The 27,444-nt window shown below is 46.8% G+C and overlaps 1 protein-coding gene across 2 annotated transcripts in view; it reads left to right on the forward strand.

Annotated features, from left to right (window-relative positions):
* OGA (O-GlcNAcase) overlaps window positions 1–27,444 on the forward strand; it is a 548,350-nt gene that overhangs the window by 125,683 nt on the left and 395,223 nt on the right. For both annotated transcript variants that reach the window (XM_086922657.1, XM_086922658.1), the window contains exons 4-6: window positions 13,978–14,108; window positions 14,597–14,768; window positions 25,014–25,112. In XM_086922657.1, the coding sequence (XP_086778783.1) occupies window positions 13,978–14,108; window positions 14,597–14,768; window positions 25,014–25,112 (402 nt within the window). The remainder of the gene's footprint in view (window positions 1–13,977; window positions 14,109–14,596; window positions 14,769–25,013; window positions 25,113–27,444) is intronic.

The raw sequence follows: 27,444 nt of genomic DNA on the forward strand, positions 1-27,444 counted from the left end.
TTCGAAAAGGACTCCCAGATGGCAAAGACCAGCGAAAAGCAAAGGTCGTCGAAGCAGGCCCTCGAGAAGGGACCCTCGAGCGAGAAGACGCTCAGAACGGCCTCGACGTCGAAGGTACCGTCGAAGAGTCCTGCCGAAAAGCTCGACGCCGAGCAAGCGGCAGAGATGGAGAAAAAGAGAAGAAGGCTCGAGGCCGAAATGGAGAGTATGCTCCAGAGGAAGAGAGCCTTTGAGGAAACAATGAAGAACTATACGATTCCCTCGAAGACCTACTCGACTCCCTCGAAGACCGCTGCGACCGCCGAAGAGGTAGAGGTGCAGGAGGACTTCGAAGCCGAGGAGCCGCCGAAAACTCCAAACCCCGCAGATGAGGGAGAAGAGGAGGATTTCTACCGCTCGGAAGGAGAATACCTCCGCGAGAGCTACTACTCAGAATCCTCGGCGTCGCTAGAGGAAGAATGGCAGGATCTCGAGGCCGATAACCCCGAGGAACCTGTGGAGACATACCCTTCGAGGCCTTCGCCCCCAGACGACATCGGGGCTTACTATGAGGTCGTTAAGAAGGCTGCAGCAGTCTACAATGTGAAGTTGGAGGAGGAACAGACAAAAGCTGACTTCCTGCTAGAGACTTTGCCCCCCTCACAGACGAAAAGCAGCTTCCTGCCCATGCTGAAGAGCGTCACGGCCCAAGGGACTGAAGCCTTCAAGGAACCGGCCACATGCAGGTCAGTGACCCCGAGGACGGAGAAGAAATACAAGTTCTCCTCCGAGGACCCCCCTTATATCCAGGGCACCGTGGCAGCTGACTCCATAATCGCGGTAACGGCCAGAAGAAGGGCCAACGTGCCAACCACATCTGGGCCACCACCTGATAAGGAAAGCAGGAGGATGGACCTCACTGGAAGGAAAATTGAAAGAAATGCCGCTATGCATTGGAGGATGGCAAACTCCAATGCACTCCTGAATAGACACCAATATCAGCACTGGGATGAGATGAGCCAGTTGCTGAAACACATGCCTGAGGAGTACAGGCAGAGGGCAGCCCACCTCGTGGAGGGGGGAAAGGACATAGCAAACGCATGCCTGAAGACAGCCCTAGATGGGGCAGAAACATCTAGCAGGCTGATGGCCATAGGCATCACTGAGAGAAGGCAAGCCTGGCTCAGAATATCAGGCTTCAAGGCAGAAGTGCAAAATAACATCCTGAACACCCCCTTCAACGGGGAGACGTTGTTCGGGGCATCAGTAGATGACAAACTGGCTCAGCTGAAGGACAATGAGACAGCCAAATCGATGGGAGCCCTACAATTCAGGGGGATGCGGAGAGGCACCCCCACAAGGAGACCAAATAGTAGAGGGGGAAACCAGCAATCACATTCGCACCACCATGGTCAACAGAGTGACAACCAATGGCACCAGGGTCAACAGAGGCAGAATTGGAACTCCCAGAATAGGGGCCAGTCCTTTAGAGGGAGAGGAAACGGACGGGGCCAGAGACGGAGAGGTGGTGATCAACCCCCCCAAAAGTGACTCCGTGAAGAAGGAGGCGCTCACCCACCCAAAGCCTCAGGGGGAGAGCACCAACAGCTAAGGGGAGGCTCACACGGACACGGCTCAAGAGAACACACAACACCAGTAGGGGGAAGGTTGAGATTTTTTCTACACGAATGGAGAAAAATAACCACAGACAAGTGGATACTAAACATTATACAGCACGGATACTGCATAGAGTTGGAAAAATATCCACCAAGCAGAAAGCCAAAGAGAAGGGGTCACAAGGGCAAAGAACTGCAGTTGCTCCAAGAGGAAGCTCAAGAACTGCTCCTCAAAGAGGCCATAGAACAAGTCCCGCACAGAGAACGGAACAAGGGGGTGTACTCAAACTACTTCCTAGTACCAAAGGCGGACGAAAGCCTAAGACCCATCTTGGACCTACGCTTCCTGAACACCTACGTAAAAACTCAAAAGTTCAAGATGACTTCCCTGCAAGAGGTCATCCCACAAATAAGGCCCGGGGACTACTTGTCCACGATAGACCTAAAAGACGCATACCTGCACATCCCCAGGAACAGGAAACACAAACACATGTTAAGATTCAAGGTGAACAAAGACCACTACCAGTTCACAACCCGGGCTTTCGGGCTCAAGTCAGCGCCAAGGGTCTTTACCAAATGCCTCGCGGCGGTGGCCGCACACCTACTAAGGGAGGGTATACACGTGTACCCCTACCTGGACGACTGGCTCGTGAAAGCAAGCTCTTACACGAGGTGCAAAGCCCACGCAGAACAGGTCACAAGAACGCTCACGAACCTGGGCTTCTCCATTCACTGGAGGAAGTGCTCCATGGACCCAGAACAAGTGAAAATCTTCCTGGGAGCCCTGATCAACACGGTCGAATGCAGAGTGACACCCAGCGAGAAGAGAACACTCAGCCTGCTGAGGGAGAAACGTCACTACCAGAAGGGGCAAGTTCTGACAGTGAGGACGGTGAGCAAGATCTTGGGGATGATGGCGTCATGCATCCACCTGGTCCCCAATGTTCGGCTAAAGATGAGACCACTACAGGAGTGGCTGCAACAGCAATGGTCACAAGCAGAAGGAAGTTGGGAAGATCTAGTAGTTGTTACGCACAATGTGCAGGAGGAGATGAAATGGTGGACGAAGGAGAATATAACGATGGGGAAGCCTCTTAAAGCCACCAGACCCAACTGTGACCATCACCACAGACGCATCCCAGAAAGGATGGGGCGCACATATGAACAGGCTCAGAGTGAGGGGTCTGTGGAACCCAGGAGATGCGGTCAAGCACATCAACTACCTGGAACTGAAAACAGTGTTGCTGGCCCTCAAGGCCTTCCAAAAGCACCTTTACAACAAAAGGGTGATGATACAGACAGACAACACCACAACGATGTTTTACATCAACAAGCAAGGGGGGACTCAGTCATTCCCTCTGTCGAGCTTGGCTCAAGAAATATGGAGATGGGCGATCCCACTCAGGATAGACCTGCTTGCCATACACCTGCCAGGGAAGGACAATGTGGAAGCGGATTGGCTCAGCAGGCAAGCATCGGTGTCCCACGAATGGGAACTGAACAACCAAGAGACAGAGAACCTGTTCAGGAGGTGGGGCACACCAACAATAGACCTGTTTGCAACATGCCAGAATGCAAAATGCCAACACTTTGCATCGAGGGAACAGGAACCAATGTCCCATGGGAATGCCCTATGGATAAGCTGGTCAAAGAAATTTGCCTACGCTTTTCCACCGACGCCACTGATCCCCAGAGTCCTGAACAAGTGCAGGTCGAGCAACATGACTCTCATCCTGGTGGCTCCCCAATGGGCGAGGCAGACTTGGTACTCTCAGGTAATATGGAGATGTCGCAGGGCAGAGCACACAAGTTCCCAAAAAGAAGAGACCTTCTCTCCATGGAAGGGGGACAAGTTCTACACCCAGAACCAGAAAGCCTCTGCCTGTCAGCGTGGCTCCTGAGGACTTAGAGTTCGCACATCTAAAACTACCAGAGAGCACACTTCGGGTGCTGAGAGAAGCAAGGAGACCCAGCACGCGGAAGTGCTATGGGGAGAAATGGAAGAGGTTCACGCAGTGGTGCCATAGGAAAAACCTGGAGAGAAAACTGACTACAGAGTCTACAGTACTCAGATACCTCACGCACCTGATCAAAGCCAAACTAAGGTCGTCCTCGCTGAGGGTTCACCTGGCAGCGATTGTGGCATACACAAGAGGAGAAACAGGGAGAAGTTTCTTCACTTCCAGAGTAGTGAAAAGGTTCTTGGAAGGAGCGAAGAGAATAGCGCCACCCAAGAGGATGCCGCCGCCGGCATGGAACTTGAACGTGGTACTGACGGAACTCATGAAGCCACCGTTTGAACCCATCCATAAAGCGTCACTACAAATGCTGACAATGAAGACAGCCTTTCTAGTAGCAATAATATCGCTACGCAGAGTGAGCGAGCTACAAGCTTTGACGCTGCAAGAGCCGTACATACAAATACACAGTGACAGGGTCGTGATGAGGACAGACCCGCATTTCATGCCCGAGGTAGTATCTAAATTCCACATGAACCAAAGTATCCAGATTCCTAGCTTCTTCCAGAAGCCCACGTCAAACGCGGAAAGGGCGCTCCACACTCTGGATGCAAGGCGGGCAGTAATGCACTATATAGAAAGGACGAAAGAACACAGGAAGACAAAACAATTCTTTGTGTCCTTCGCAAGGAGTCTCCTGGGTAGACCAGTGACTAAGAACACCATAGCAAGATGGATTGCCAAAACAATACAGCTCTGCCACATGCAAGCTGGTGAAGAGCTCACGGAGGGGCCACGAGCCCACTCAACCAGAAAGAAAGGGGCAACGATCGCCTTCCTGGCAAACACGCCCATCCAAGACATATGCCTGGCGGCAACATGGGCTTCAGTGCACACTTTCACTAAACACTATTGCGTAGATGTGCAGATGAACAAGGAAGCACAAGTGGGCCAAAGAGTGCTTCAACATATCTTTAACAACCAACGCTCATCTTCCACCCAGCCGCCACACGAGTGACAAAACCGCTACAAAATCTATGCACAGCATAGTGAATCCAGAAAGATTCACGTTGCAAAACGAATAGTTTCTTACCTGTCGGTGTAGTTTTGCAGCTTGAAGATCTTTCTGGATTCACTAGCGAACCCACCCACCTCCGCCAGAAAGATGAGGCTGGAGAAGGTGGAAGGACATGGAGCAAGATAGGAACGTTTAACAAAGACATATATACGTGAAGAAGTTTACGTTGAAGGAAAGTTTAATACACATAGCCATGGATTCACCACAAAGGAGAAAAGAAAAAAGAATCCGAAGATGGCGCCCAAGGGTGGGAGCTTCCGCAGGAAGCGTGCCGATGTCACGAAGGTGCACCAAATGGTGGGACGTCGACGCCCACCTGGGCTACAAAAAAAAAAAAAAAGAGAGAAAAAAGACTACGAATCCGGACCCAACCACCAGATCGCGGAATAATGCACAGCATAGTGAATCCAGAAAGATCTTCAAGCTGCAAAACTACACCGACAGGTAAGAAACTATTCGATACCAACGCCTACCTGCTGGAAGGTGGGCAGGGGCTGAAGATCCTGTTGCAGAGCTCCGGTGGGTGGCCCTGCCCAGCCTGTTCCGGCCGTAGAGGGGCCTGGTCTTAGCAAGGTGTTCAGCCGGGCGCGATTCAGGACACCGCCGGCGCTTTAAATTAGGCCTGGCTCTTCCTGATTGCAGGAAAGGCTGGGGGATGAAGCCTCACCCCAGCAGGCAGGAGAACCACAGTTACGAGCTCCTGTGATGCTCGACTGCTGTTAATTAGGTCCGACCCCTCATGATTACAGATATTGCTGGGGTACCAAGCCCTAACCCAGCGAGAAGTCTGTGTGGGCAAGGAAACCGCCTTTACAGGCTCCCACATGTATTCCCCCCCCTCTCTAAAATAGATGATTGCCAAGAGGAACAGTAAATTCACTGGTGGCCATCTTGAAATGGTTTTTGGAAAAGAAACGCTTCCAGTATTTACACCCATGCTTGTGTATGCATTGGAATGCTGTGACTGTAATTTCAAAATAGTTTTTCTTTTTTCCAATTGTAATGCAAAAGAAGAATTAGCTAAAGGGCTACCTTGGAAATCACCTTTTAATAGCCGGGCTTATTGGCTTTGCCATTGCTTCTTACAGTTAAGGACATCTGCTTTGATATCTGAATCCTAGACCGAAAAGACAACCCAACCCTCTCACATCCATAAGAATCTACTTAAAATACCTGTGTGTGCCATTATTATCACCTTTAAGCCGCTTGCTTTAAACAATTACTTTTCTCAACATGCTACTTGGTATTGTGATTTTATTATTTGGTTGATAATATCAAGCAGAAATAAACATTTGTTCATTAACTTGTTTTATGCTTGTAAAACGGTGTTTGAGGCATGTGGGCTGCTGAATTCATATCTTGTGCATAGATCGCCGCCAAGTGTTGGGTCCGGATGATTGCACCTTGTTGTCCTGGAAGAGTCTTCGAAGTATCACGAGATAGGTGACTCCTCCCCTGGACTAAAGTGCGCATGGGCATCTTCTCCATCCTCAGATGGTGTTTTTCTGCCATTGGGTTCGGATGTTATTCCTCTACTCCAACTTCGGAACCGAAACTAAACTTCTTTAAAAGGCCAAAAGGCTTTCGACGGTATTGTTCTCGCTCGGTACTTCTTGACTCAAACAAACTTTCCATCTTGATCCTGTCGTCGACGCGGGCCGTTGGGCCTTTCGACGCCACGTGGGCCTGCTGTCGATGGAAAGGAGCCCATTCTAAAGGTGCCCACAATGACACTCCAAATTCCTGCATACTGACAAACATACAGTATGCAACAAGTGCTTATCACTGGAGTACAACGAAGAAAATTGCCCAGCTTGTGCCCAATTCCATTCGAAGAAGACCATCCGGATTCGACAGGCCGCTAGGCAAGAGATGCAGCGACCGGCACGGAACCGGAGAACATCCTCGAGGATGAACACAACCTCCCAGAAGCGGCAGACTCTGATCTAGAGATCATCACCGTCGAGGACCAGTCGGACTCCGATGACCATATCCCGCCGGGGCAAACCGTGAGTACACAGCCCCCAACGCCGCTTATCCCGAAACCGAAGGCTCCGGTCGAAGCATCGCCTAAAGGCCTTAGCCGAGATCGACAAGCTCCTTCAGAAGCCCCGCCTTCCGGTTCGGCTCCAAAGCCAAAAACAAAGCCTTCCGATAGCCCAGGTCCAAATAATGTTCCCTCCAAGAAGGTTGTCGAACCCAAAAGGGTCGTCGAGCCAAAGGTCGTCGAGCCGAAGAAGGTGGTCGAACCAAAGGTCGCCCAACCAAAAAAGGTTATTGAGTCAAAGGCTATCTAGCCGAAGAAAAGCCTCGAACCAAAGCGGGTCGTCGATCCAAAAGGAACACACGACCCAAAGAAGGCCGTCGATCCTTAAGAGTGTGGATCAACAAAAACAGGATCACACCACAAAACCCGTCGAACCGAAAAGTCGAGTCGTCAAAAAACATTGAGCCAAAGAAAGCCGTCAAACATAAAAAGCGTATCGAACCAAAAGCTCCTGTTGATCCGAAACAGGTCGTCGACCCAAACCAAGACGGCGAGCCGAAAAAGACTGCTAAACCAACAAAAGACATCGAAGGTTACCCACCCCAAAGCAACAGTCGACGAAAAAGACTCCACAACCAAATGCCCTTGAGCCAAAAAGTCACAAACCAGTCAGTAAGCCAAAAACATCGGCGCCAAAGACTCGGACAGTGGAAGAAGAACTCTTCCATCCCGATCCGGAATCAGAGGAACAATCTAAACTGTATATAAACCCTGAGACTGGCAAAGTTACAGTTTATTACCAGAAAAAGAGACCATTGGACACACACTCCTTCCCCTGTTCCTCCGAAGAAAAAGGACTTCGGGACTTCGCCCTCTAGGCCTTTTACTCCTCCTCCTTTCTATCCCAATATGCCTTTTGTGCCCTACTCTCCTACACATTCAGACTATAATGATGAGGATAACATGGGGGAAGATCCTCATGATTTTAATGAACCATAGGATCCACATCCACAGGATGACACATGTGGAGAGGTGTGGCTCACTGGTTAGAGGCGGCAGACCCGAGTGCAGAGAACGGCCCGGGACCAGGGTTCGATTCCCGACGCGGCAGGGTCTTGGACCAGGATCAGCGGACTGATAATTCTCGCATCGGTGCCTACTCCGACCAGGGAGCACACTCGGCAACTCTGGGCATTAGCTTGCCTCATCTCCACAACGGCCCCACACAAACGCCGGGGATGCCTGGTTTCACCTTGGAGACCCCCAGGAGGGACTATCTCACAGGGAAAGCCAGGACGGGTTCCCCAGCGGTCTATAGCGCTACGAGGCCTCCGGGTAGCAGTGCGCTTTACAAGACACAACAATTTACAATTTACACATGGGAGGATCAGAATGATCCATATGACACACAACCCATCCCTGACACCTCCCCATACCCTACAAAGCCGTTGCCTACAGACGACACCATTGTGTTTAACCAACTGCTAGATAGGGCAGCAAAATACCACAAGGTTGACATTCACACTGACCCAATAGAAGAAGATATTCTATTTGACACTTTTCCTAACTCTGAGAAAAATGTCAGGACACTTTCTATGCTGAAACAGGTACTAAAACACGCGCCAGATATATTCAAAGATCCAGCCAGAGAACGTGTACTCAATCCCAGGATTAAAAAGAAATATGAGGCGGCCCCTACAGACCGTTCTTACATTAAAGGCCAGTTACCTTTAGACTCACTGGTAGTAGCAAACGCTCGCGAAAGAGCTAACTCGCAAACAGGAGATGCTCCACCTCCTGACAAGGAGTGTAAGATATTGGAAGCCTCAGGCAAAAGCGTGGTCTCACAGGCTTCTAATTCATGGAGGATTGCAAACACACAGGCTCTACTAGCTCGCTACGATAGAGCACACTATGACCAGCTTGAAGGTTTACTGCAACACCTGCCAGAACCTTACAAAGCTCAGGCTAACAACCTCATACAAGAAGGCAAATTTATTACCAATGCTTCCATTAAATGTGCGCTTGACGCAGCCGACACAGCAGCCAGGTCCATTAATACTAGCGTATTACTACGCAGACACGCGTGGCTACGCATCTCTGGTTTTAAGAATGAGGTGCAATCCACCATCCTCAACCAACCAGTTAATCTAGACTTCCTGTTTGGCCCTGCAGTAGATACCATTTTAGATAAAATGAAAAAAGATACCGAAACGGCTAAATCTATGGGCGCACTGCAGTTTCAACAACACAGAAGTTCCTTTCGTCGCTCCTCATACAGAGGCACCGCACGAGGCAACACTTCAGACTTCCTCTACATATAAAAGCAACACCCAAAGTTCCTTTAACAAAGGCTCCCAACAGGGGAGGTTATAGGGGCAATAATAACAAGGGCAGAGGACGTGCCGGCAATAACACCAGAGCCTCCACTGCCGCCAAACAGTGACTTCATCACACTCCCTCCAGACCATCTAACACCAGTCGGAGGCAGAGTCAAACAATTCCTACCAGTCTGGAACGCAATTACCACAGACATGTGGGTGAGACAAATTATCCAGTATGGTTATTGCCTGGAACTCACTTCTACTCCACCCAACATACCACACAAACATCGCCTATGTCCAAAGAACACATCACCCTGTTACAACAAGAGGTGAAATCCATGCTAGAAAAGGGGGCCATAGAGCCAGTCCCTTTTCAACACCAAGGGACAGGAGTATACTCCCTATACTTCCTTATTCCCAAAAAGAACGGGTCCCTCAGACCAATATTGGACCTCATACCGCTGAACCAATACATACTCTCAGAGCACTTCCATATGATCACTCTACAACAAGTACTCCCGTTACTCCAGCAAGGCGACTTCCTAGCAACATTAGACCTGAAGGATGCATATTTTCACATGCCTATACATCCAGCTCATAGGAAAATACCTCAGGTTCACAATAGAAGGTCAACATTATCAGTTCAAGGTTCTCCCCTTCGGGGTAACCACAGCCCCAAGAGTATTCACAAAATGTTTAGCGGTAGTAGCTGCACACCTCATAAGGCAACACATCCACGTGTTTCCATACCTGGACGATTGGCTCATAAAAGCAAACTTTTACGCGCAGTGTGCAAACCATAAGTCTCAGACAAATATATGACGTAATCCCGCATACCATCAGTCCGCATACCATCAGTCCGCAAAAATGATCCCGCATATACTATTAGGCCGCAAAATAAAAGAACGAAAACTTTTAGAACGAATATGCCTTTAGCACGCATGCCTTTACAACGAAAAGGCATGCATGTTAAAGGTATACTCTTTGTAAAGGTAAGTAAAAGTATGTTACACTACCCTACACTCTAATATAATACCCAGCACGACCCCCCAACACTACCATAAAGCACTTTACTTCCCTACACAAACACTACAACAGTACCTTAATACACTACCCCCAGCAGGACCCTGTACAAACACTACAATACTACACTAAACCACTACACCCCGTAAACCCTAAAACACTACCCCCAGCATGACCCTACACTACAACACTATCCAAACCCTAAACCACTACACCCCAGCATGACCCTACACTACAACACTATCCTAAACCCTAAAACACTACCCCTGCATGACCCTACACTACACTACCCAAAACCCTAAAACACTACACCCCAGCATGACCCTACACTACGCAAACACTACAACACTACCCTAAACCCTAAAACACTACCCCCAGCATGACCCTACACTACGCAAACACTACAACACTACCCTAAACCCTAAAACACTACCCCCAGCATGACCCTACACTACGCAAACACTACCCTAAACCCTAAAACACTACCCCCAGCAGGACCCTACACTGCGCAAACACTACAACACTACCCTAAAACACTACCACCAGCATAACCCTTCACTACACAAACACTACAACACTACCCTAAACCCTAAAACACTACCCCCAGCATGACCCTACACTACACAAACACTACAACACTACCCTAAACCCTAAAACACTACCCCCAGCATGACCCTACACTACAACACTACCCTAAACCCTAAAACACTACCCCCAGCATGACCCTACACTACGCAAACACTACAACACAACCCTAAACCCTATAACACTACCCCCAGCATGACCCTACACTAAACAACCACCACAACTCTACACTACACTAACACAACACTACACTACACAATCACTAACCCACGAAAAAATTAACCCAAACCCACTTACCTCTCTTGTCATCGTGGTTTTCACAACGCAAATGCATTTACCATACATGCCTTTAAAACGTAATTCAATGTAAAGGCATGCGTGATAAATGCACATGCGTTTTGAAAAAATGCGGGATAATGGTATGCCAGGTCAATGACCTTGCGGGATAATGGTATGCGGACTGAAAGTCCGCGGGATAAAAAATGCGGGAGAATGGCTGCAAATCGTCTCAGACACTCCAGCTGCTACACAGCCTGGGTTTTTCCATAAACTACCCAAAATCGCATCTACAGCCCTCCCACATACAGCAATATCTGGGAGCTACAATAGATACCTCAGTAGCAAAGGCATCCAAATTCAGCCAGGATAGCCAACATGCAGACTCTCATTCAAAGATTTCAGCCACAACACTCTTTGCCAGCTCGAGTGTTCATGCAGCTCATAGGCATGATGGGCTCCTTCATATTCATTGTCCCTCATGCCCGACTCCAAATGCATCCACTGCAAGAATGCCTAGCACGGCAGTGGAACCAAGCTCAAGGACCGCTGAAGGACCTAATGTTGGTAGACATTCGCGCTTACAACTCTCTGCAGTGGTGGAACCCACAAAACCTTTCCAAGGGGCTACTGTTCCAAGAGCCGGTTCCACAACTAGTACTAACAGCGAACGCATCACTGGCAGGTTGGGGAGCCCACTTACTTCAATACACAGTCCAAGGGCTCTGTACAATCAAAAAAAGAAACTGCACATCAACCAACTAGAGTTGCTAGCAAAATTTCTGGCACTAAAAGCCTTCCAGAAATACTTGTACAACAAGGCTGTGTTGATCCGGACGGACAACATGACAGCATTTATACTACATCCAGAAACAAGGAGGGACACACTCTCCACAGCTGTCCCATTTAGCACAGAGCATATGTAGGTGGACAATTCCAAGAAACATTTTTCTACTAGCAGAACGCCTGCCAGGGAAAGACAATCAAGTAGCGGATCTGCTAAGCAGACCCAGCCAACAGCTACACGAATGGGAGATTCACCCCCAAGTTCTCCAACCATTCTTCCAGAAATTGGGGCACCCAGAGAGAGATCTGTTTGCCACAAACAAACTCAAAATTCCAGTACTTTGCCGACAGGTTCCCACATCCGTTGTCTCAGGGCATTGCGATATGGATGAACTGGTCAGGCAGATTTGCGTATACTTTTCCACCAGCTCCTCTGATTCCGCTGGTGGCACGCAAACTACGTCAGCAGTCACTCACAATGATCCTGGTTGCTCCCACATGGGCAAGACAGCCATGGTACACAACATTCCTGGAACTTTCAGTAGTTCCCCATCAAAGACTGCGCCTCTCGCCCCATCTTTTAACTCCGAACCATGGAGAAATCAAACACCCAGATCCCAATCAGATGAACCTAGCGATCTGGCTCCTGAGGTCTTAGAGTTCGGATACCTTAACTTACCGCCTGATTGCATGAACATTATCAAGGAGGCAAGACGGCCAACTACTGGAGCATGCTATGCAGCTAAATGGAAAAGATTTTGTAATTTATTGCAACAATAACCAAATCCATCCATTAGATGCTTCCATCCAAAACATTATCTGTTACCTCTTGCATCTTCAAAGATGCAATCTAGCATACTCTTCTATAAGGCTACATCTTGCTGCTATAGCAGCATATCTCCAGAACAGGCAACACCTTTCCCTGTTTAGGGTACCACCAATCAAGGCTTTTATGGAGGGTCTTAAAAGGATAATCCCTCCAAAGCACCCACCTTCACCAGTCTGGAACTTAAATTTGGTACTTACCAGACTTATGGGACCTCCTTTCGAACCTTTCCACTCATGTGAATTGCAATTTCTAACGTGGAAGGTGGCATTCCTGATTGCCATTACCTCCCTCAGGCGAGTAAGTGAGCTTCAGGCGCTAACAATTCAAGAACCCTTCATGCAAGTACATGCGAATAGGGTAGTACTTAGGACCAACCCTAAGTTTAAGCCAAAAGTCATATCCACTTTCCATATCAATCAATAAATGAAACTGCCAGTTTTCTTCCAAAACCCACAGTCAGTTGCCGAAAGAGCCCTACACACACTGGATGTAAGGAGAGCTCTGCTATACTATGTTTACCGGACTAAATAATTTCAGAAAACAAAGCAACTGTTTGTTGCTTTTTCACCGCAACATAAAGGTAATCCCATCTCAAAATCAGGAATATCCATATGGATAGTTAAATGCATTCAGATATGCTATCAAAAAGCTAAATACACTCTAACAGTTCCCCCAAGAGCACACTCTACGTGTAAAATGGGCGCATCCATGGCTTTCTTAGGGAATATTCCCCTTGAAGACATATGTAGGGAAGCTACATGGTCTACCATACACACTTTCACTAAACACTATTGTGTAGATGTGCAATCAAAGCAGCAAGCTGCTGTAGGCCAGGCTGTCCTTAAAACTCTTTTTCAGACTGCTTCAGCTGGTGCAGGTGACCACCGCTAGAGGAGATACTGCTATACAGTCTATGCATAAGATATGAATTCAGCAGCCCACATGCCTCGAACGGAATATGCTACATACCAGTATGCATCTGTTCTTGGCATGTAGGGCTGCTGACATTCATATCGCCCACCCTCCACCCCGGTGCCTGTTGCAGCTGCAGTATTCTCTTTTGCATGGCCATCTCTTAATTTGCTATACTCCATCTCTGCCACAATGGCGAAAAACAATCCGAGGATGAAGATGCCCATGCGCACTGTAGTCCAGGGGAGGAGTCCCCTATCTCGTGATACTTCGAAGACTCGTCCAGGACAACAAGGTGCAATCATCCGGACCCAACACTAGACGGCGATCTATGCACAAGATATGAATGTCAGCAGCCCTACATGCCAAGAACAGATGCATACTGGTAAGTAGCATATTCCTTTACTTTTATGGTATGGTGGACAGTGAGTTCTGGTTGAGTTCTGTTGTCTGTTAACGGTGCTGTTTGCAGTTAAATGCTGGCAGTGTAGAACGTTTCCCTCGGCACATGCCTGTTCACGTTGCGGTCAGCCAGGTGTTTATTACATTGTTCAAATAACCCTGTTTAACAAACACTTCAATGCATGTAACTAACAACAAGTTTTTGTGGTTGTTGGTTTTCAGAGCAACTTATAACGTTAATCTCAGCAGCTCATGAATTTGGCATTGAGTTCATATATGCTATCTCACCTGGACTTGACATCACTTTCTCCAATCCAAAAGAAGTATCCACATTAAAGCGCAAACTTGACCAGGTAATTTATGTTTCCCTTTGTGCTACTTGTATGCTTTTCAGCGTTTTACCTTGTAGGATTGCCATTGTTTGGAATTTAAGAATCTGAACGAAATTATTTTCTTGTATCTGCATTTGTGTCTAGATTAATATAATTAATAATAATAATAATAATTGATATTCTCTTGTGCTGATGGATCTTTGCAAATCGGTTTCTGGAAATGTGGTAGATTTGCTGAGCTATACATTTTTTGTTTATTTGAAGCTGGGGCATGGCAAACAGTGTTATTTTCTGGAAGCGCTGGGATGCCTATTGGTAACCAGGCGCTATACAAAACTCAGAATAATAATAATAATAATACATGTGGTACAGATCTTATCATGCCTGTTATCTCTAGAATATTATCCTGTTTAACTTTTTTTGCCATGCGCAGGTTACAGATAAGGTAAGGTGATTGGTATTTTATTAAGTTGGTTACAATTATTTTTGTGTATTTCTCACCACTTCAGGTTACCCAGTTTGGTTGTCGGTCTTTTGCATTGCTGTTTGACGATATTGATCACAACATGTGTCCGGCAGACAAAGAGGTGTTCAGCTCCTTTGCTCATGCTCAGCTCTCAATCACAAATGAAATTTTTCAGTACTTGGGAGAACCAGAAACCTTTCTGTTTTGCCCAACAGGTAAAGTTGCATTATTTGTTCCAAGCTGTTAGTAAAATAAGAGTTTAGGTCTGCTTACAAATGAACATTGTTTTATATGTAACAGAATTGTGCTCTTAATTATCTGTTAGAATTTTTTTTTATTCTCTTTCTGTTACACTATAAATGTCTTGCCCTTTCTCCCTTTCCTTATGTGTGGGTATTGTGCCTACTAGAAACAGATACTGCTTAAAGTACATCACTTTTCCTCTTGGGCTACTCCTGCTGCCGTACAAGGCAATGCAGAGTATTTACCATTTATGGGCGTGCACCTTTGGTAGTTATTTTTTTTTCTACCCATGTCGGTGGAGCAGAATTGCCTTCTCTTGTGAGTCACGATTGCCTCCGTTTTTTTTCTTACAAATGTTGATTTTGTCAGTTTAGCCATCTCTTGGTTGGCTCAGCAATCACCTGCCAACATTTTTAAGCCATGTGCGTTGTGCAACAGACTGTGTTGAGCAACTGACTTGCATTCCATCTAGGTTTCTTTTTCAGCGGACAGTCTTCAAAGACTTACCTGTGTTTTCTGACTGTCAGCAGAAAATCCTTGTGAAATGGTCTAGTTATCTATACTTAAGTAAACCGGTCATTCTTCACCCGGAAGAAGAGTCCAGGACCAGCAAAAGGGCTCAAAAGCTAGACATACTGAGACCGCTAAGCACTGTGTCAAATGACAACCCCCCCCCCATCCCCCATAGTGAGAGAACCTTATTGCAGAGTTATTTTCCCCCATTTACTAATAGCTTGTTATCGCTGGCTCTAGCTGTTAACATCTGTGGGAAAGTGGATTTCTGTTGCAGTAACCTCCCCCCACTTTTTGCCACACTGATGCACTTTTCCTTGGTGTGCTCTGGGTCCCTGCCAGTCTGGTTCCCTGCCAGTCTGGTTCCCTGGGCCTGTGCTCTTCCGCCAAAAACTAACCCAATTGGCATCACTGGCCACTGGTCAGCCCCTGGTAAATGGTACTCCAGGTACCCAGGGCACTGTGACAAGGGAAGACCTCTAACGGCTGCAGCACTAATTGTGCCACCCTTCGAGACCCTGTACCCTGACACTCGCACTCGGACTTGGCAGGCTGCGTCTCTTGGTGCAAAACAAAGTGAAAAGTGGACATGCCACACATCCCTGTGTGCCATACCCTCAAAACACTGCCCTGGCATATACCAGTCACACCTCAAGCTGGATGCCTCATGCCAGTGGTGAGGGTACAGGTGCATGAGCCCTGTACCCCTCCAGTACCCAGGTCCATTCCTGGGCAAGTGCTGTTCTGCCATTAAGAGTATTTGGTGCTGGGAGTTTGTCATTACTAACTCCACAGCACCGTAATGGCTGCACTGAAGACTGGGAAGTTTAGTTTCAAACTTCTCAGCACATTAAACCCACACTGATGCCAGTGTGGAATTTAATGTAAGATGCACAACAGAGGGCATCTTAGAGATGCCCCCTGAAACTCGACCCACTCCTAGTGACTTGACTGAGTGGCTGCCTAGGCTGCCACCAGCAGACATGTTTCTGGACCCCTGGGTCGAGAGCTTGCTGCTCTCGGGGGCCTGAAACAATGCCCATCCTGGGACGAGGTGCCAAGCCTCCTCCCCCAGGATAGGCATGGTTTTCGAAGGAGAAGCTTCAAAGGCATACCGCTTTTGTGAGCCTTTCCAGGCCACTTGCTGTACTCAGCAACTGGCCCCCACTGGTCCTACCTCCCACGGGAAAAACAAAGTGAGGAAGAGAGGTGTGCCCGCCTCTGCCAACTCCACCCCTAAGGGTGGGAGGCGCGAAGTGAAGCTCAACCTTGAGTCCCCGCCATCTTGAGGATGGGGGGGGACCCACCCAACCAGGGACAGGCTCCTGCCCCCTCCCACTGGAGAGTGGCAGAATAGGGGGTGTACCCACCCCAGGAAAGGGACCCATTGGTCCCTGCCCTTTACTTACCTGTACCGCCCCTTAATATTTAGGGGCACCCTGAATCTACCTTCCTCAGATCCAGCCACAGCGAGAAAAGAAGGACGAGAAGCTGTGCAGAGCTAACAAGAGGACGACGCCCACTGACTTGGCCCCAGCCCTACAGGCCTGTCTCCCCTTGAACCTGCTCCTGCAAAATCCCGGCGAGGCCAACAGCCAGCAACCTCAAAAACCCCAGAGGACCTGCCTGCATTTACTCCCCAAGCTGTTTCTCCCGTGAACACCGGACATGTTTGAACTGCAGCTTTTTGTGCCAGCCAGAAACCGTGAATCCAGCACACTGCACCCGCCGTGCCCGGCCTGTGTTTGCGAGGACAAACACCACGAGGAGGTCCCCCTGGCGATCCTGACCTGAGATCCGACGAGCCCTGACCTGCCTCCAGACGACGCCTGGAGCCTCAATCCAGAGGAGCCCCCCCCTACCGCGACCAGAGCAGGTAATAAAATCCGATGTCCAAAGGCACCCCTGCACCTGATTTCCCACGGCCTTGTGTGTCCATCCCAGCGGTGCTTAACCAACCCTCAACATCCCAACTTACCCCTCAAAATGGTGGTCGCACCTTGAAGATCCTCGTCCCCGAGCCTGCAGTGTTTCTTTGTCCCGGAGAATCTCCATTGAAATCAACAGGGCACCCGGCTTCAAAACAGATCCTGCACCCGTCTGCCCTAGCGCCGCTGAGGGTGCCTCTTTGGTGCTAACTTGGTCCCCAACATGCCCTGAGCTTAACCCTAGGAGCTTTGCTCCCACAACCCGCTGGCCTGCTAGCCAGCCGCCACCTACTGGTGTCCTCCTATCCCCCATTGGACAGCATTGGGCCTCAACACTCTGCACCCGGCCGCCCGAGTGCTGCTGAGTGTGCAACAACAGTGCTTCACTGACCCTGGGTGACCCCTGAGTCTAACCCTAGAAACCTAACTCAAAAGACCGATTACTTACCTTGAACCCGATAACTCATTTTTTTTCCTTATAGGATAACATTGACACTTTTTCTCCCAAAACGTTTCTAAGTGTCGACTTTTGAAACTTGCAAATATTCCTTACAAATCAGCTGAATAACCAAAACGCATTTTCTCAACAGTTTTCAGGAAATGTCCCAGTGCTGAATCCAGGATCTAGCATTGAGTTAGAAAAAGTAACGATAACCTAACTTACCTGCTAAGTGAATTACCTCCCATAGGATAACATTGAGGATTCTTTGTGAAAAAGTTTGTGTCAACTTTTGAAATACAATCTTATTCCTTAAAAATTGTACCTTTAACCAAAACACATTTACTCATCTGTTTTCAGGAAATGTCCCAGGACTGAATCAAGAATACAGTCCTGTGTTAGCAAAAGTAATCTGAAAAGAAATTAACTGCATTTTACTTAAAAAGCCCATTCAATTGAATGTCCTATACCTGCATTGTGTTGCAAACTGCTTTCTTAAAACTGTAACCAAAACCAGTATGTTACACTGCTATTTTGAACTGTGTTCATACAAGTAATTTACTACTGAACAGTATTGTTATACTTACCTGCACCAGGCTTGCTTGGTTCTAGAACTAAAACAACAGTATAGTTTTGTATACAAAACAATTGGCCTAGAGTTCAGTTCTTGTGTGTGAGACCATTTGCTGACTGTGTACATCAAATGCTTTACACTGTCCTCCGATACTGCCTTCCTGCTCGACCAAGCTACCACTTTAGAGAGTAAGGTTCTATCTAACTTTAGCCTCTGCCAAACCTTTGGAGACCCTTGGACTCTAAACACACTGTACCTCACTTTGGTGCAGTATATATATTGAGCCACTTTCTTACAACATCCCAGTAAAAGCAGTGTTTATCACTCTGGACACTGGGGCTCTTTCCCAAACCCTCTCATTCTGCAGAGACCCGCTTGGATCCAGTTCCACTTCCTTTGAGGGCACTAGGTTTCTGCACAGCCACCGCATTTCAGGATCAAGTAATTATTTTAGGTGTGAAAGGTTTTTATGTTTTAGTTTTGTAAACTACTTTATTACTATATTTTGGTAACTAGGGTAGCCTTACCACTACCAGTCATTACTGGTCACCATCATAGAAATCAGAAGCAAAGCATAGAATAAAGTCCACTTCCTGGAGTTCATAAGGAGACCGTTCCAACCTACTTATAACAAAGGACCTAGTCCAACATTTTACCACAATTTGCTCCATTTTTTTCATGCTTCTTTGGGCTGCCTCTAGTTTCTTAAAATACTTTCTTATCTTGCTGCAAACACCAATCTACTTCCTTGCGCATGTGAGACAGCGAGGTGGGAGGCTTCCATCTGAAGACTAGGTCCCGGTTTGCAACCATGAGGTCCACCCCAATCAGCACTTTGTCAGCACTCGTGCCTCCCATCCCCTTCAAGATTCCCAGCGAATAATTTTCGGTTAGACCTCCACCTCCTCCCCCACTTTTTCATGGATGTGGACTCCTTAAACATGGGGGAGGGGAGGGGGGTGCCTTATGTGCTTGAGACGGCTGGGGGAGGGGGGTAAGATAAGCATAGTGGAGATGGTATGTTTGTAGTAGTTGCAATATGAAGGAATTTGTAATGATACAAGGGGTAATTTGGGCGTCTTGTCAATAGTCATCCTCCAGTTGTTCCACCCGGTCCTCAAATTGAGTCTGCAGTTGTGTAAATGTATAGGGAGCACTAATGATTAAGGAACAGTACATTTGTGAGATTCCCCCTTTCGATAGTGCACTCATCAGGATTTTGGCTTCCAGTGTACTATATTTGGGGAGCGCCGTGCTTGACAAGATGTGCCATCAATGCATGTCGCATCTGAAGAAAATTATTGACTGCAATTCCTGAAAGGACTGGATGTGGGTGCCAGACCAGATGTCCCCCAGAAAGGAAATACCTATTGTGTCCCATTGAGTAAAGCCTTGCAGGCCAACCAACTCATGCAACCACCTCACCATCCACGAGGAGGTGTGCAGAGCGAGTTTGGAGTCCCAACCTGTGTGCTGCCTGCCAGCTGTGAGAAACCATTCTGTTCACCTCTTGTATATTCTTAGGTATTTGGGTACCATAGAGCTTTTGCAAAACGGCGTCAAAACTCTGCGAGGTCAGTTCCACTCTATATGCTGTGTCCATCCAACATCTGTTGAACCATTTGTTTATGACTGGGATCTGGGATGCTAAATAGTAGAGGTACAGGTTGACCATACCCAAACCTCCATCATATGGCGTCTGCTGGCATTTAGTAAGAGCCAATCTCTGCATGAATTTGTGTCACAAGTGGAGCTCAGGCCTCCTGTGCACGATTCCGCCCATACTTCTCCGGCCACAAGTTATTCTTGTGGCTTCGGATTGGACAAGGAGAGTTTGGCATCCTGAGCTTCTGGATATGAGATCTATTCTCGGTTCAGGCTGCCCCATTGGGACGATTTTCTGTTGCGGCAGCAGGGGAGGATTCTCCACCCAAACCTGTCCACTCTCCGCCTCCTTGTGTGGAGATGAAGTGACTGCAGTTGACAGCTTTTGACCTTCCTACCGAAGTCTGTAAAGTTATTCTGGCAGCCAGTCTTCTCTCCACGAAATCGGTATATGCCTGCCGATCTAACTTGTTTTGTAAATATTGTACAAAATGGTCTATTGACCCTCTTATCTGCTTCTCTGGCAGATATTGTCTTGTTTATTCTGACCTTGGCCCAGCAGGGCTCTGCTTTGGGCACATTGAAGGACCACCTTTCGGTCCGCTCTGCTTTTCTTCGGCTGCTAGATCAGCCGTCTCTTTTTAAGTCCCCTCTGGTGCATAGGTTTTTAAAGGGGTTAACCCATTTGTTTCCTCCTTCTCCTTTTCTTATGCCACAGTGGGACCTTAATTTGTTCCTTACTTGATATGCGCACTTTGAGCTGCTACACTACTTCTCTCTACGGTTCATCACTATCAAAACAGCTTTGTTTGGTGGCAGTCACCTCTGCGAGGAAGGTTAGCGAACTACAGGCACTGTCTTCACCGGCTCCTTACCTCACAGTCTTTCCAGACAAAGTGATACTGAGAACTAGGGCATCCTTTTTGCCGAAGGTTTTACCTCCCTTCCATTTGGGAAAGTTTGTTACTCTACCCACTTTCAATGCACTTCCGCACCTTTCCAAGGAAGAGGAGTGTCTCCACCATCTGGACCCAAATAGATCGTTACCGTTCTACCTTGATCGCACTAAAGAGTTCCTGGTGGATGACCAACTCTTTATAGGGTACATGGGAGCAAAGAACGGGCGTGCTGCTCATAAGAGGACCATTTCTCATTGGGTTATCCTCTGTATAAAAATCTGTTACGCCTTGGCAAAGATGAAGCCTCCTGAAGGCCTTCGTGCCCATTCCACCAAGGTGAAAGCAGCCACCACAGCCCTACAGCCTGGAGTACCTATTTCTGATATCTACTACGTGGGCATCTCTGTACACGTTCGCCAGACTCTATTGCCTGGATTCACAAGATCACCGGGAGGGCCTCTTTGGCTACTCTCTTACAGGATTATCTGATTTAAAGCTTTTCTTCAGTCCCACCTCTGGGTAAGGTTTTTCTTGGATACCTGTTCAAAGGTAAGGAATCTGCGGTTAGATGTCTCTATCAGATGGACAAGTTACTTACCTTCGGTAACGCCTTATTTGGTAAAGACATAGGACAAGATGTACAACACAAAATTGCATGCGCCAACGGGTTTGCGACCCGTTTGCACATGCAAAATGGCCCTGTGCCATTTAACAATTCCTAAATAGCGAGTCGCAATTCATTTGCGACTCGTTCTTTCGGAATTGCGAGTCGCTATTAGGAAGGGTCGTTCCCTTCCTAATAACTTCCGCAATCCAATGTATGAATGTTTTGTGACTGCAATTGCGGTCGCAAAACACTCGCAAATTACCACCCTCTTCAAGAGGGTGGTAATGCAGTCGCAATTTGGAAGGGGTTCCCAGGGGACCCCTTCCACTTTGTGACTGTCTCCGAAAATATTTTTTAAGGGCAGGCAGTGGTCACAGGGACCACAACCTCCCTTTAAAAAAATGAAGCAATGTTTATTATTATTTTTAAACTCATCTAGTTTTCCTTTAAGGAAAACGGGCTGCATTAAAAAAAAAAATTTTTTTTTTTTTAAACTGCTTTTATTTAAAAGCAGTCCCAGACATGGTGGTCTGCTGAGCCCAGCAGGCCACAATACCTGTGAGGGCCTGTCATTCCCAGTGGGCTCGCAAATTGCGAGAGGCTCATTAATATTAATGAGCCTCGCAATTTATGACCCCATTTGCAATCGCAAACAGTGTGTTCCACACTGTTGTACATGGCATATTGAGCCTCGCAAATTGCGAGTCTCAAAAGACTCGAAATTTGCGAGGCGCAATTTTTCATGTTGTACATCTGGCCTTTAATCTTTGCTGCAGATTCCTTACCGACTCACCCATCCTCCCCGCACTGCCGAATTCTCTTTTAGTATCAGGGCTGTTCCCCTTCAGGGCACTAGCTTCTTTTTAACACACCATTGTCAGTCGCTTCATGGCTCTGCGCTTCTGGTGTGGAAAGCCGCAAAAAAATACTCACCTCAGCACGCCAGAGTTGACAACGCGGACGTCACGACATCGATAACATCACACAGTGTCCACTGACAATACCGTTGCGCAGAAGTACTGCTAAGAAATCTTCTGGATCCATCCAGCCTGACACCTGGTAGTTCAAAGGTAAGGAATCAGCGGCTAGGTCAATTCTCTAGCCGCTGACCTTTTTTTGTCTACTTTCATTACGCCATCCACCTTGGAGAGGTACTACTTTGGTGTCTGTTTTAAAGGTGAGGAATCTGAAGTTAGAAGTATGTTTAGAGCAACAGGTTAACTACCTTCAGTAATGCTTTTTCTGATGGATAGTCTGTTTTACACATATTCCTCATTGCCATTCCACCTACCAGTTCTGTGGAGTGAATACATTTTCGTATCAAAAAAAGCCCCAAATTATAGACCTGCAAATTGGAACTGTACTCTTAAGTCTGATTGTGTTGAAAGGGCAGTACAAAAGGGGGTGGTGATGGATGGAGCATCTGAATCAAACACTCACACCCAGTCAAAAGATCTGGGTTTAATCCATCACCGTTCTTTAGCCCACTCCGCCACCCCAGTTCAGACATGGCTATATGCAAATCAGTCTGACCCTATGCCTCATGGGAACAGTCCAGCCCGAACTGCCAAGCCATGTCTTCCCTGGACCGGAAACAAGGTTCCGAGGACTGGTTTCTCGCATTCCAGCCGTCTTCAGCTCGGCTTGCTTGAATCCAGTGGCAAAGTGAGCAAGGGACTCATGTCTGAGCATACCCTGCCAGGGATGGCATTGTGCAGAGGTGGCTCCTATATGCAGCTCTTCATCACTTCCAGGGTTGAGTAAGGTCGCTAGGGAGCTGGGTGATGCCACCTAACCGCACAAAGGAGTGCTGCTATGAGATATTCTGGATCCAGTCTCGCACAAGAGACATTATTTGTTGATTCAAATACTGGCTTTGCGTCTTGGTTTCTTTTAGAGATTCCAGTCTGGCCTACACTGCCTTCCCAAAAACTAGACGTAGTGCAAGTGCTACAGTACCTAAGATTTAAATGCGCACACAAAAAAATTCTGTTTGCTAGCTAATCTCTTTGAAGGTGTGTCAGATAAAAAAAAAAAAAGACGGAAAGAACATGGCCTGCATACCTTCAAGGTGCTGTGGAAAATGAAACTGATATCTAATATGTTGGATTGGTTTAAAATAAATGATTATGGCTTTAAAAGAAAGTTTTTGCTGTCAGTCATCATGACCTATTTCAAAATAGTCCTTCCAACACCGGAAGACAAGCGATGTACAACTATATATAAAAAAAAACTAAACAATCATGGAGCTAAGCAGTTTCATCTTGCTTAGCTATTAGCCTTCCAATAAAGGCCAATGAACCACACACCCTTTTATTTTAGACTCAGTTCTCTGTCATTCTTAATTTTCATGGGTCTTAACGTGAACATGGTGGATTTGAGTAAACTTCAGTTTCACTTCATTTTGGGAGCATCATTTTGTAAAAAACACAATTATCACTTTTCAGCTTTTACAAATGCCTTTTACAGATGAAACGTTGGTCATTGTATGATGCTTTGTCAAAGCAATGCAAACTAAATCAAAGTAAATTTGTATGCTTTTTTGTACCAAACATTACTTAAAGGGGTTAAGTGAATAAATTAAAATTAAAATACAGATCATTTGTCTCTTTTAAAATGCCACATATCTCTCTCAAAGAGAGCAAACTCTTGCAAAAATGGCTGCAAATCTGCCTGTTTACTTTAAAAGGAGAATATCAGAGTACTTCAAGCAAATACCTCATTTTTTCTGCCATGCTGTATAGCATCATGGTTTCCATGCAGCATGGCTAAAAAAGAAGCAATGATGTGGGCACGTGTCCTCTTCTAGGCACTCACATACATCCAGCACGGATGCATGTAGCTACAAAAAGACATTTCCATTAAAAAAAATGTAGTGCAGCAGTGATGCAATATATATATATATTTTTTCCAAAGAGCCGCTTAAGTGGATTGCGGAGTGGCTGGGGGCCAGAATGAGCAACAGCATGAGGGACACAACACAGGCATGGGGATGCAGAAACGTGGATGTGGAAGAATCATCTGAGCAGATAGAGCAAGGGGAAGACAAGAACACTAGGGAGACAGCTGGAAAACACACCATCTCTGATGGATTGCATTCTCTAAGTCGAGTAGAGGAAGCATAGAAGCCAGCCACTCATAGGTGATAAAGAGGTTATACTCTATGGATTTGGTATTACACAAGATGGACAGGCTGAAACGTGGTGAACCATCCAATAGAAATGAAAGCAAGTACAGAAGAGTGATTTTAAAGCCAACTAACGGTAAGCAGTTTGGGCGGGAAAGGGCGGCTGCAAGCCCCTCTATGTACTAGGTAAGCCCACATTGTCAGTCACATTTGACAGCCAAATGGCTTGCGATGTTGGGTAGACTCTACCTGAAAATAAATTGGTAAACAGTAGGATGTTTAGAGGAAATAGGAAGGTATGGAGGGTCGGAGGGCTACCTCAAGTGGCATGGCTTTTTCAGCTGTTTTATTCTTTGGTGGTTCTTGTGTCCATGGGGTGTACGACATGTGTTTATTGGATTTTCTTATTTAATTTGGTAGTTGCCCTTTCAAATTCTTGCAGCACATTTTTGATGTTTCAACTGCTGTCATGTCTTATGACTTATACAATTGTTATATTGAAGCACCATCATTATTTTTCCTCAGAATATTGTGGAACTTTCTGTTTTCCAAATCCTGCTCAGTCTCCCTATCTACGGACTGTAGGTGAAAAGCTGCTTCCTGGTATTCAGGTGTTGTGGACAGGTATGTTTTAATTTTTATAAATATCAAATTGAATTGTGCGATTTGTCATTTTTGCCACTTGACAGCAATGCACTTGTGTGGCACATTGAGCGCAAGTTCGAGATTCCACAAAATGAGTTTTTAGGTCGAGCCTTAGCAGCACATGCGCTGCTCTGCGAGGCTTGCTGTATTAGAGTATGGACTTAAAGCCCCACCCACTCTACGCCCATATTTTTAATTGGCTTGTCATTGTTCTTCGGAAACACTGACTTCTGATTCGTTAATAGGCTTGTTAGTCACTCCTTAGTACTGCCTTGCTTCATTTGTAACGTCCAATGAGGATTGTCCCTTTTAGTTCTGTTACACAGTTTGTCTTATGTAGTTTGCAAGCACCATTTTCTTTAATGCGTTTCTCCTACTGCTAGCACAACATGCTTTTCCTGCAACATTCAGCGCGCCATGCACGCTTTCACTTTCCAAGCAGCCCGGGACAATGGCGGCCGCTACTTTTCAATGAAATAGGTCGCACATTTACAAGAGTTTGAGCTATTGGCATTTTAATTGACAATGCCTTTTATGTATGTGTTAATTATCAAAACATAAATAAAAGGCATTGTCATTTATAATGCCAATATCATAAAATCTCACAAATGTGAAACCTATTGCATTGCAAATGCTTGTTTTTAAAATAAGTATTTCCCTCCAGTCTGCTAGTTTTAATTTGTATCCTAGCATTGTTATTGTTGTTGCTAAGGGTGCCCTAAATCTGTTTTTAAGAAAAAAATCTACTGTGCTAGCTTTTATTTATTTTTTGTTTTTTTTTGTTTTTTGCTACATAGATCTCGATCTGATTCAAATCTTGTCCAAACTTCTGTCCAGTAACTTGTGTGTAAAAGTTCACTTGTTTTTCTCTTGGTTTAAAATTGTGGACATCGGCAGTTGGCATGACGAGACTCCCCAGTGCCCTCAGTTGGTGCTTTACAAAATCCGTTCTTCAGCGCTATCTGGTTTTGTTTTGCTGGAGAGCAGCACAACCTTTTCATTTGAAAGAAAAAAGTACTGTTAGCTTAATTTTCTGGTTCATGGAAAGCGTTCAGGGTTAAATAGGGTAAATTGTACAAAATAAATGGTTTGTGACTTGTGTACCTATAGATGCACATGCTGTGCATACTCCTGCCATCTAGTGTTGGACTCAAATGTGTGCGACTTGTTTTGTAGGTCTCAGATAGCGTTGCAGCGCATGTGCTGCTCGCTCGGCGAGATATATAGTGAGAGAGTAGATTTGAGAAGGGGACTTGAAGCCCCGCCCCCTCATTTTCATTGGCAGACGTCACCGTTTATGCTAAACTGTGGCCTGCCATTGGAAATGAGTGTTCGAGGCATGTGGGCTGCTGAATTCATATCTGTGCATAGATCGCCGCCTAGTGTTGGGTCCGGATGATTGCACATTGTTGTCCTGGAAGAGTCTTCGAAGTATCACGAGATAGGTGGCTCCTCCCCTGGACTACAGTGCGCATGGTCATCGACTCCATCCTCAGATTGTTTTTTTCCGCCATTGGGTTCGGATGTGTTCGGTTCCCTCTTGTCGGAAGCGATAGTTCTTAACTTCACTTTGCTTGAGACCAAAAGGTCTTTAGGACTTGCGTCGGTATTGTCTTTCGTTCGGGTTCGTAACTTCTCGGCTCCGAACTGACATTGTTCTTCCGCGTGCTTTCGGCGCGGAGGGGCCTAGTCGATGCTCCAGACTCTTCATCCATCATGGAACGAAGTCCATTCAAACGATGCCCGGTGTGTGCCTCGAAGTACCCACATATCGATGTACACCCGGTGTGTAACAAGTGCTTGTCACCGGACCATGACGAGGCCAAGTGTATGGCCTGTTCCAGGTTCCGGTCCAAGAAAACGCTCAAGCTCCGTCGAGCTGCGCGCCTGGAGGCCCAGCAATCTGCCCCACCGCCTACGGACATCTTATTTATTTATTTATTTATTTCTAGAGTTTTCTATAGCGCGAACTTGAACCGATTAGGTTATCAGAGCGCTTTACATAGCACAGGTTTCGTTACATGTTAACACAGCAGTTTACATAGAATCAGTTACGTTGCACATGTCAGTAACTTGAACCGAATAGGTTATCAAAGCGCTTTAAATAAGACAGCATTCGATGTCCAGTGCCCTCCTCCGCCGTGTAGCGGGGGACCACTTCAAGCCCTCCGAAGTCGTCGAGCTGTCGGGACTAGGCTCCTGGAATGTCCAGTGCCCTCCTCCACCGTGTAGCGGGGGACCTCTTCCAGCCCTTCGAAATCGTCGACCTGTCGGGACTAGGCTCCTGGAATTTCAGCTGTCCCTTTACAAC

This window comes from Lissotriton vulgaris, chromosome 5, assembly GCF_964263255.1.
Source record: "Lissotriton vulgaris chromosome 5, aLisVul1.2, whole genome shotgun sequence".
Lineage (NCBI taxonomy): Eukaryota > Metazoa > Chordata > Amphibia > Caudata > Salamandridae > Lissotriton > Lissotriton vulgaris.